The sequence below is a fragment of the Frankliniella occidentalis genome, unplaced genomic scaffold (assembly GCF_000697945.3).
Source record: "Frankliniella occidentalis isolate FOCC.00 unplaced genomic scaffold, Focc_3.1 Scaffold10, whole genome shotgun sequence".
NCBI classification, from domain to species: domain Eukaryota; kingdom Metazoa; phylum Arthropoda; class Insecta; order Thysanoptera; family Thripidae; genus Frankliniella; species Frankliniella occidentalis.
The window spans coordinates 480,342-490,015 of NW_026267140.1; the positions used below are offsets into that span (position 1 = coordinate 480,342).

Genomic DNA, 9,674 nt, shown 5'->3' on the forward strand with positions numbered 1-9,674 from the left:
CCCCGCCACCCCACCGGCCACGTGCGTCCGAATGATACAGTAGATGCATTTGACGATGTGGTGACCACCGAGCCATGTTTATGATGCAGGAGGCAGGACAGCGGCTGGGAGGGGGCCGAAGGCGGCTCGCAGTTTTGTTGTTGTGAGAGCTCGGCGTCAGCAGTTTATCGCCGAACCGGTGCGACGCATTTTAGTTGATACAATTCTTGGCGCGCGGTGACGTCAAACGATAGAAAACAAGCATCAGTGACTCGGGGTTGCTCTGTGGCGGGGTTGCTGTGTGGCGGCGCTGCTTCACGGCGGCGCGTGAGGTCTCTGCTGACCTGGTGGGATCGGGAAGACTATCCAGACTTCGACGGTGACCTCGCTGCCGCCATGTCGGGCGAAGGAACAAAGGAACGACGCCGGCCGGCACGACGATCACATCCCCGGGCGCGCCGGTCGGGGCACAGGGGTGGTGGGCACGGTTGGCCGCGCTGCCCGGCGAACACAAACGACACGCCAAGTAACGACCACCGCTCTCGGAGCCGCGCGCGGCCTGCGAGCGTAGAGGTGGCGTCCGCGACCACGACAAGCGATGCCAGACGAGGCGACACACTGGCGGCCCACGGCCGGGCCAGGCCAGCCCGCGGCGGCCCGGGACCGGGACACACTCCCCGCCGCGGGTCGGGCCGGCCGAGCAGGGTTCGGGCTACGCCAGGCTCGGGGGCCACGGGGGCCACCGGGGCCCTGTCAGCAGCGCGGAGACGACCCGCGGAGATAGACGGCGGGGAGGGCAGGGCGCGGGCTCAAACACTCCTTACCCAAACGAGAGCCATCTGTAAAAAGTACAACAACGAACGGACGAGCGGTGGCACTGGCGAATAAGGGTTGTGGTCGTTTGGAAACTCCCCCAAGCATATCAGTATTTCTACGTTAAAAAAATAATTCCCCATCAGTTGCGAGGTGGTGCGGGTGCGAGGCGCCTGCTCACCGGCGGTTAGACCGCCCCGCTGTACACGGGCGCGCCACGGGCAGGCCTACCTCCAAGGGGCCCTGGCTCCGTAGGTAGGTAGGAGCGCACACCGAGCGCGACCGAGGGGAGTCCACTGCTTATTTTTCAACATTTCAATCGGAACTACGCGCTTCAAAAAGGCACGTCCTATTAGAACCTTGTAGGGTGGTGATGGGCCTGCCGGCCGACCCAGTGACCCAAACAGGGAGAGGAGGGAGGGCCCCGCGCGGACGGACCATCGGAACGGAAGAAGAGCCGAGGCCGAACAACAGACCGTCGCGGCGTTCACTTTTGACCACCTACTATGCCTGCCCGGGCATTCTCCATCGCATTAACTAATGGATGAATCTGGAGGAATTGTCGAGTTTGATAACCAACATTCTACTGAAAGCATGAGTCGTAATCACTAGGCACTCGGCAACTCGTCACTCGTGTCGGAAAATCGATAAGCCAGGTTTTCGAACCGTGTAAATGATAGGAAATTTTTAGAGTGGGTGAAAAAAAAAAACAATTCCCCCCTCCCCCATAACAACAAGTTCGATAGGCATCCCCCTAGCTCCCCTTCACGCAGGTGGCCAGCCCGGTTGACCCGCTAGCGCACGCTGCCACAAACAGATGATAACAATAGGCTAGCGATGGGCGGGTAAAGGAGGGTTGGAGTGGATGGGGCCTGTACCTTGCTGACCAACCTTAACGGATGCTGGAGTCCTTGGGGGGTGAGAGCAGTTGCGGGGTTGCACGCCGCATGTCGCCTACCGCGCCAGGACAACCAGGGACAGGGCCGTGTCTGCGTACCTCAAGGTTGAACTTATTGTGGCTTTAAATTAATAGGCCAATTGGGCAAAAGGCGAAGCGAATCAAGTGTAATGTCAGGTCCAGCCGGGGCTGTGTCCCAGTGCCGGGCAGGGCCGGCCCGGGCAGCGAAGTCTGAGCCTGCTCGGGGCCCACGCAGTCGGAGTCGGAGGTCATATCGGCCAGGTCTGAGTGTGGGGACGAGATGTCGGGAAGGGGCTAGAGCCTCTTCGAACGAGTGGCTTTGGTTTGAAAGATGGCTGGCTAAGGCAAAAGGCAACTTAGTAAACAGAAACGTAATTAATCAAATTTATTGTGAAATGAACTTAATATGTTAGGTAGTTGATCAAACTTTTTCCCTTCATACAGCGCTCATTAGTATGGATTCAGAGTTAACAAAACGCAAGCGTGATTTTAACGCCAGGCGTGATGTTCACGCTCCGGAAGCTTCAGGCAGCCAATGAGGCACCGAAGTGCATCGCGCTGAGCGTGAAAATCACGTCTGCCGTGAGAATCGCGCTCGCGTTCTGGGAACTCTAAATCCCCCTTAAGTGACACATTTTAATATTATCCTAAGAGACAGTAAAATTTTCAGAACAGGTAAAAAGGTAACAAGTACAAAGATTTAGAACAAAATGAAATAGCTTTCTTAAACTTCACGATGTTGAAAACGTACTCTTACAGGTCCATTAGGAAATATAAGAGTATGGTAAACACCATCCAGTTTTACTCCATCCGGATAACTCAAAGTGAAATTTCTTAGTATTTTAACCAAGAAAACATAAAGATCTTGCTCAGCAAATCTTCTCCCTACAACATATAAAAGCAGTTTCATCGATAGAATATTGCTCTCATATATATGATTATCTTCAAATTCGTTACTTTACCTGCACATGTGCGGGTACCATGACCAAATGGAGTCAATACAAATGGATGAATTGATTGAGCTTCATCACCACGTAGCCAACGCTCCGGCAGAAATTTTTCTGGTTCATGGAAATACTTTGCTGACTTGAAGTTTACTAACATGTTTAAATTTATGTGTGTCTGTAAACAGAGTCTATTATTATAACATGTCCTTAGAGAAAATGATAATAGTCAACAATTGTGTACATACACCAGCTGGGATGTGATAACCTGATAGAACCAGATCTTTTTCCAATATTCTTGAAATATCTGTCCCATTTGGAAGGGTTCTGTACAAGACAAACCGAATTTTTGGAAACATTCCGATCAAAGCTCACAGTAATTAAGATACAAAATTTCAATAAATATGAATTTTCTCTTTTTTACCTAAAACTTTCTTTAACAACTGCTTTAAGATAAGGAAGGTTTCCGAGTGTTTTTGAAGTTACTGGCATTTTTGGATCTGGTAGTGCATTTTTAATTTCTGCAAAAGCTTTTTCTTGAACATGCGGATGAATCGCAAGATTGTACAAATTGAAGAGCAGCATGGGCACTGTCTGTAGGAGTTTTCAAATTATTGACAACTTCTTCAATACTACTTCAACTTTAGTGGAGTAGTCTCTTTTCTATACACTTGGTAGATACTTACTGTGCTGAGACCATCTAAAAACATAGAAAGAGTCAGAACAGTTATATCTTTCTTGCTTAGATCCTTAGAAGCAATAAGATGACTCATAAAGCTATAACAATTTGGAATGTTTCTGCTTTCTTGAACAAATGAGTTAATTTTGTTCACAGTCTCATTAACATGCTTTTCTGCATAACTGAAATTGAATCATATAGGTACATTTGTAAAGACCATTCATATCATGCAAAACAAAAAGAATAATCCAAAGTGCTCCTACTCAACAAGAACATCCTCCAATTTTGAAACTTCTTGCCACAAAGGTGTAGGAAATATTTTGTAGATTGGTAGGGAAAATTTGAGAGCAGCAGAAAGACGAAACATCTCACGGTTGGAAAAAATTATGTTATCCAGTTCCTTCTCATCAGTTCCTTGTGAAAAGCATCCAAGACTCTTTCCAAAGCAAATTCTTCCAGCAGCTAAGGGTAAATATTGAACAATTTCAAAAACTCCATAGCTGTGTAGCTGTACATTTCCTGTTTTGAAACTTTCACAATGATCTGTCAAAAATAAAAGGAACAAAATTACCTACACTCTTGAGACCATTTTGCAACCTCTTCATTCAAAGAAGGAACTTCTCCAAGACTATCCAAACGAGACTTAAGACGAGCAATGAATTGGTTTGTAGCATCATCAACCTCGGGTAAGTATTGACTAACTTCTCGAGGCTGAAGCATCAAATGACGTACTGCACTTCTCAGTCTATACCATTCTTCGCCATTCCTAAAAACATTGCAGAGAAGTAAAATATCAGTTTTTTCATTCTAAAGTAGGAAGATGTATTGTTTCAAATTATTGAAGCACTTACGTATTCCCAAGACCAGGAGACTTATTTTTTTTCTGGCGGTACAGTTTAACTGTTTCTTGCAATGGTCTTATAACTGGAGAGCGTCCTTCAGCAGCATAAACGGTACGAGCATCATCAGGATCAAACACATGAATTACGGTGTAATATGGTCCAAGATCTTCACGTACTATAGGTCCATATTTTTCATTAAGCTTATGAAGTACTTTATGATACTGATTCCATTTATATATGCCTAAAGAAAATCACACTCAAAATCATAAAAGAAACATAATTTTTATTTTAAAAATCAGATGTCAGATAAAGTTCATTCAATCTTACCTAGTTTATACTGCAACAGGTTTCCCCACAGGGGAATCCTGGAAGGTCCTGGTATGTCTTCAAATGGCAGTACCTTTGACACTTGCAGTGGTGATGACTCTTCATGCTTGCCTGCTGCAGGTGCTATAGATGAGAGTGTCCGCACAGAAATAGAGTTACAGTAAGAAACTCTGGGCAGCAACACTCGCATCATGTTTAAGTCACAGCAGTGCCTTGCCAGCTGAAAAACATCATTTTAAAAAAATGCATTACATTTTAAACAGATTTGATGACATGTAAACAATGAGAAACGTTGCAGTCTAAATACATTATTTTTAAATGTTACATATGTCCACATGTCCAGCACCCTTATGGGATTCTATAACTATAGAAGTTAACTTACTGTTTACATGTGAGTGGAGTTGACACCTGTTATAACCCCACTAGTACTGCAAAGCGAGTCGTAAACAATACTACAGGCCAGTGCAACGTTCTTTGGGGAAAAGTCCACTGATAATGCCTGTCACAAACTTCCCTTCTATGCCTATCTTCCTCCTGGCACGGGAGAGCAGATAAGGATAACATCGTGTTTGATTCTTTTGCTTGCATTGTGTACATAACTATTTTGTCTGCTCAGTTATTTGCAGGTCAGAGGCAATCGGTTATATCCAGGTCCTCCTGGAAATAACCAGCAACAGCTGAGCTGTGTTGTGTTTGTGTTTTTGTCGTCAGTGTTGCTCACCACTCTTTGAATCATCTTTAAAACTTTGAAGGCCATTTGATGACTTTTGTTCCTTTGGTTACAATGACCCAATTGAATCTTATTTTACTTTTATTTTCTTTACTCTGTAATTTTTCGACTGGGGAACTTGAAGACTATAAGTAAGTTGCTGTCCATAAATAACCAACTTCTGTTCTGGAGAAATGTATTTATTCTGTATATTTCCTATTTTACCAGCAGGATATCACAATCTTTATTTCATAATGGTAAAAATGATACATGTACTGAGTTATTAGAAACGTTTGCTAACACCTCTGCAAGTTTCACATTTTGCGCCATAAAATACGCTCGACCAATTAGAATTTGCGAGCAGTGTGTGCAGTTCTTTGAAGATGTATCTGATGCCCATGAAAAAATTTTGAAGGTTATGATAATGACTTAAAAAATTTAAATATAATTAGTTGATAGTTATTTTATTTTTTTAATCATTATTCTTGGTTATTATTTCAGATGGAGGATGAAAGTGGTAAATGCAAGGAACAGTTAATGAACCTTGATAGACTCTCAGTGATTGAGAGTGGTTTTGAGTACATCACAGGTTTATGGGATAGCGCCTCTTGCAAATGTATGCAGTTATTTTCAGCGTTTTGTCACTTGTAAACATTCTATAATCTAATCTAATTTGTCGTTCACTTTTTTTTTGCAGATTGTTTTGATGACACCAACCACACTTTGAGTTTGTCAAACCAAACGTCCTTTTTCATGGACTTGCTGAACACTACCAAAGGTTGTTTTGAAAAGTATCAAATTGGAGATGATGTGTATAATAAAAGTGCTTGCACAGCCTGTGAAACACCATACTGTGACTTAAACAAGTTTTATGACAGTATTAAGAGTTCACATGACAGTGTGTGCATGGATATTGTTGATTCGGTGGGTATTACTGATTTCCTGTTGATTCAATAAAAACAAATTTTATTTACGATTACAATGCTTATTTTTTTAAATTTTTTAGATGAATATCACACGGATGTTTTGGAATATGAAATTGCATTGTAAAATGGATCATCCCAACTTGGATGTCATTTACTTGTCCTGCTCCTGCACTATTGCAGCGCTTCCTATCTTCTTTTACCTAGGTGCCAAATTCTTCACCAATGTCATCAGAATCAGACTACAATTTCGTAAGTATCTAAAAAGTATTTTGGGGCCATATTTACTTTTCTGTTTGAAGCAAAATAACTTTTTTTTTTTTTTTTGCACAGAGACACGTCTTGCTGAAATGTTGAAGCCATCCACAAGTGCAGAGACATAGGTTGTTTACAATGTGAGTAACCATTCTGACTGTGATTTGATAATATTTCAACTATTTTAAAAGTTATTACTTTCTTGCCAGTATGTTAAGTTGTTTAATTTTTTTCATATTTATAACTCATGAGTCTGTATTCAAAAGACTATAAGAAATTGTATTTTTGTTCTTTCACTTATGAGATAATAACTCATATAGAGAGATGAGGTGGTTCTATGTCTGTTGTTTGTTGGCCGGGTGGCAGTAGTATGCTGTGAATATAGCCAACTTCCAAGAGCATCATTCTAGGCTTATGGAGTGTCTGGCAGCCAGTACCTTTTTCAGAATTAGAGTGTCAAGTTTTTCCCTCAACTAGTATTCCAAATTATTGTGAAGGTTGAGATTGTAGCACACCAATAATCGATTCCCTATTCAGTTTAGTTGTGTTTAGTTGTTATGCCAGAGCCTTGCTGCAGCTCATTTCTTATTGTGATGATCTTAGATAATTTAGGGTCTGTAATATATATTCTCTTTAATCGCTGGTATTATTTATTGAGTGCGCGCGCGCACACACATCCCAAGGAGGAATTTGAGCCTTGACTGCCACCTTGACGTTAAAATGGTCCCCCATTTTGATGTCATTCTGCACTCATCCTGATGTCAATTTGACTCAATATGACGTTCTCAGTCAAAAATATTGGTCACATGAGTGCATGAAGGTATCAAATTGGGGGTCCATTTTGACGTCACGGTGACAGTCATGGCTCATATTCTTCCTTGGGCACTCACATTCACACGCGCATGGTTGATTGACTGGAACCCCTTTGCATAGGCCGGCCCGCAACACTTTGCTGTAGTACAGCACGGCCTACCCCACAGGAGCTCTCAGCATTCTGGACTGAACAAACGTTTGTGTGGAATAATGTTTGGCAGTCGCAGAACTCCGTTCCCCATCCCGCCCTGCCCACCACTTGTCAGCCCTCCGCCCGGCCGCTTCCATTGACGTCTTCTGCCACGAAAATTGCACGTCCCGCGTCACGCCGGGCCCCTCTGCTGTGGCCCCGCCCCGTCCCGCGCGCCTTGGACCTCCCTCGCCCCCTTTCCCCTCCTCCACTGCAGACTGCTGCACACCGCCTCCCTTCCTGCATTCGCCAACCCACCCACCTGCACGGCGTCCACAACCACCCCTCCTCGCACCCACCCCCAGGATCGACACTACCCCCTGGCGGAGCCGAGTGCGTCCGCCGCGCGGCCGAGCGGGCCGAGGCGCCGAGCCGAGCGCGTGTAGGGGGTGGGGCCGGGTGGGTTAGTAGAGGCGAGGCTAGGCGCCGCGGCTGTGCTCGGCCTGGGCCAGTCTGTGCCAAGCCCGGGCGCAGCCAAGCAGGCGCAGCCGAGGCGCCCCGCAGGAGTCAGCACCCGCACCGAGTCCCCGCAGCCGCAGCGCCTCCCCGCGCGGAGCAGCGCGGAGTTCGGAGTCCCTCGCCCGGCCGGACCGGAACCTGCCCCGCACCGCGGTGTCACCGGGACCCACCCGGCTGCAGCGTTTAGTCGCGACGGTTCGCGTCGCGAGACAAACGTATGGAACCGTGAACGCCGCGCCGGCATGACCCCAGGCCCCGCCATGGCCTCCTTCGCGTCCAAGCTCACCAAGCCCACGCCGCTGTCCAAGCTCCGGTGAGTGAGGAAGGGTCTGGTGCGGGTGTTGGGCGGCAGCTTGCCGGGGGAGGCCGGCGGCCCGACGTCCCGGAACAGCGGTCAGTTTCCCGCGGAAACACTCCTCGCCGGTCAAAGGATGACGCCAACGGAGCGGACACACTCCAGCCAGCTGACTGGCTGGAGGCTGGAGAATTGTTTACGCAGGTGAAACGAGTGAGAGTGGTGTTGTGTGTTTTTCGGTCCTTGCCAATGTCTTTCGTATAATCCAGATCAGCCTCTGCAAGAGGGGGGCACACTGGCCGGCCGGCGGCGCGGTGCCGGACACTGCAACCAGTGGCCGCCGTCGACTTATGGTACCCTTTGGTCCCACGCCAAGTGAGCCGCACGCGCTACACAATCACTGCAGCCAGAAGCTCCATAGCCCCATTGTTCCAATTGATTCATTATCGATTCATTGATCTGTCACCGGAGCGGTGCTGGGTGCTGCGGGGGCGCCGCGCTAGGCTCTGCTGCGTGCAGGTCAGGTGCGGCAGCCCCGGCAAGCGAACAGCTCTTTTGCCCCCTCATCTAGACGACCCCACCACCGCAAAGCGCTCGGGGGTACCGGTCCTGGGTACCGCCTCCGCCCGCCCGGCAGCCAAATTAGCGCTGGCACCGCCTCTTTCCTCAAAAAGTAGCAACATATGTTACCAAAATTAACTGTAAGTTGGGGTGTAAGTTCCACAACCATCTTGTCTTCCCATTTAGAAGAAAAAACATTAAAAAATCAGCAAATTGATTTTATGCTTGATTTCAAGCACCAGAAATAATCTAGTGTAAACATTAAATCTGCTTGTGCCAGTTCCACAGAGAGAATCGATGACATCGAAACGATAGCCGACTGATGTCGGCATCCTGAATTAACTTGTTCGATTGTCGTGCCGAATCGATCTTGAAATTGTTCCGTTTGTGTCGTCTGTTTTCCAGTGTGTCTGTCGCGTAGAGGGCACATCTGTGACGCGCTGCGCTGCAGCAGCTTCCCGGTCCTGTCCCCTCAGTTTGTTTGCGCGGCGGAAACGTCAAGGCGTAGAGATGGCGCCGCGATAAGCAACTAGACCAGACTGGAGACTCGTCCCGGGACGAGCCGTGGGGCCCGTGGGTCGCGGGGGGCTGCCGGAAGCAGGCCCCCAGGGCGGCAGGGGAGGTGGTCTCGTCGAGAGGCTCAGCTTAGGGGCCCAGCCCGAGCGATCAGAGGGCACCTTATCTGCCGCCAGCCCCGGCGGCCCGGTTGGCCCCGGCAGCCCCGGCTGTGAGCGCTGGGGGATGGAAAATCGATAATCGGCAGCAACAGCAGCAGGATCGGCGGGATGCTGCTCCAGACCTCCAGACCGTGCAGGAGGCTTGGCTTGGCGGCCCGGCCTCGCGGCGGCCTAGAGAGGAGCGGAGGGCAATTGCACTTACTCTGCCCCCTGTAGGTCCTCCAGCAGCAGCCCTCCCAACCCGGCGGCCTGGAGAAGAGCGGAGGGCCATTGCACTTTACTCTGCCCC

General features: G+C 47.9%; 4 protein-coding genes across 6 annotated transcripts in view; 2 read left to right on the top strand and 2 right to left on the bottom strand.

Moving 5' to 3' along the window:
- Positions 1-668, bottom strand: part of LOC127752333 (uncharacterized) — a 39,310-nt gene extending 38,642 nt beyond the window's left edge. The window contains exon 1 of the mRNA XM_052277377.1: positions 324-668. The gene's annotated coding sequence lies outside the window, so the exon portion shown is untranslated. The remainder of the gene's footprint in view (positions 1-323) is intronic.
- A 1,403-nt stretch (positions 669-2,071) lies between these two features.
- On the bottom strand, positions 2,072-5,050 carry LOC113203964 (probable cytochrome P450 CYP44). The gene is made up of 10 exons (XM_026418937.2): positions 4,886-5,050; positions 4,504-4,723; positions 4,186-4,417; positions 3,910-4,100; positions 3,598-3,796; positions 3,342-3,516; positions 3,080-3,249; positions 2,904-2,982; positions 2,674-2,833; positions 2,072-2,596 (listed from the first exon to the last, which is right to left on the bottom strand). Exons 2-10 carry the CDS (start codon positions 4,694-4,696, stop codon positions 2,436-2,438), a joined length of 1,560 nt encoding a protein of 519 aa, XP_026274722.2. The 5' UTR covers positions 4,697-4,723; positions 4,886-5,050; the 3' UTR covers positions 2,072-2,435.
- Positions 5,051-5,114: 64 nt separating this feature from the next.
- On the top strand, positions 5,115-7,027 carry LOC113203966 (osteopetrosis-associated transmembrane protein 1). 2 transcript variants are annotated; one of them, XM_026418940.2, is made up of 6 exons: positions 5,115-5,364; positions 5,441-5,627; positions 5,714-5,828; positions 5,910-6,136; positions 6,219-6,387; positions 6,469-7,027. In XM_026418940.2, the coding sequence occupies exons 1-6, from the start codon at positions 5,264-5,266 to the stop codon at positions 6,516-6,518; spliced, it is 849 nt and encodes a 282-aa protein (XP_026274725.1). In that variant the 5' UTR covers positions 5,115-5,263; the 3' UTR covers positions 6,519-7,027. The 2 variants fall into 2 exon arrangements, with proteins under 2 accessions (XP_026274725.1, XP_026274726.1); XM_026418941.2 differs by having other exon boundaries at positions 5,444-5,627.
- A 764-nt stretch (positions 7,028-7,791) lies between these two features.
- LOC113203965 (1-acyl-sn-glycerol-3-phosphate acyltransferase epsilon-like) overlaps positions 7,792-9,674 on the top strand; it is a 44,125-nt gene continuing 42,242 nt past the window's right edge. The window contains exon 1 of one of the 2 annotated variants that reach the window (XM_052277534.1): positions 7,792-8,351. In XM_052277534.1, the coding sequence (XP_052133494.1) occupies positions 8,284-8,351 (68 nt within the window). In that variant the 5' untranslated portion in view covers positions 7,792-8,283. The remainder of the gene's footprint in view (positions 8,352-9,674) is intronic. The other variant, XM_052277533.1, reaches the window with a different exon arrangement.

What these genes read in the sequence shown, in the direction of transcription:
- LOC113203966 (XM_026418940.2), top strand. Translation starts at nt 5,264, where the DNA reads ATGACTTTTGTTCCTTTGGTTACAATGACCCAATTGAATCTTATTTTA. An exon ending in CCCATGAAAAAATTTTGAAG is followed by an intron (nt 5,628 to 5,713) that starts GTTATGATAATG and finishes TTATTATTTCAG; the next exon opens with ATGGAGGATGAAAGTGGTAA. An exon ending in GGATAGCGCCTCTTGCAAAT is followed by an intron (nt 5,829 to 5,909) that starts GTATGCAGTTAT and finishes TTTTTTTTGCAG; the next exon opens with ATTGTTTTGATGACACCAAC.
- LOC113203964 (XM_026418937.2), bottom strand. Translation starts at nt 4,696, where the DNA reads ATGATGCGAGTGTTGCTGCCCAGAGTTTCTTACTGTAACTCTATTTCT. An exon ending in TCTCCTGGTCTTGGGAATAC is followed by an intron (nt 4,101 to 4,185) that starts GTAAGTGCTTCA and finishes CAATGTTTTTAG; the next exon opens with GAATGGCGAAGAATGGTATA. An exon ending in TTTTAGATGGTCTCAGCACA is followed by an intron (nt 3,250 to 3,341) that starts GTAAGTATCTAC and finishes AAACTCCTACAG; the next exon opens with ACAGTGCCCATGCTGCTCTT.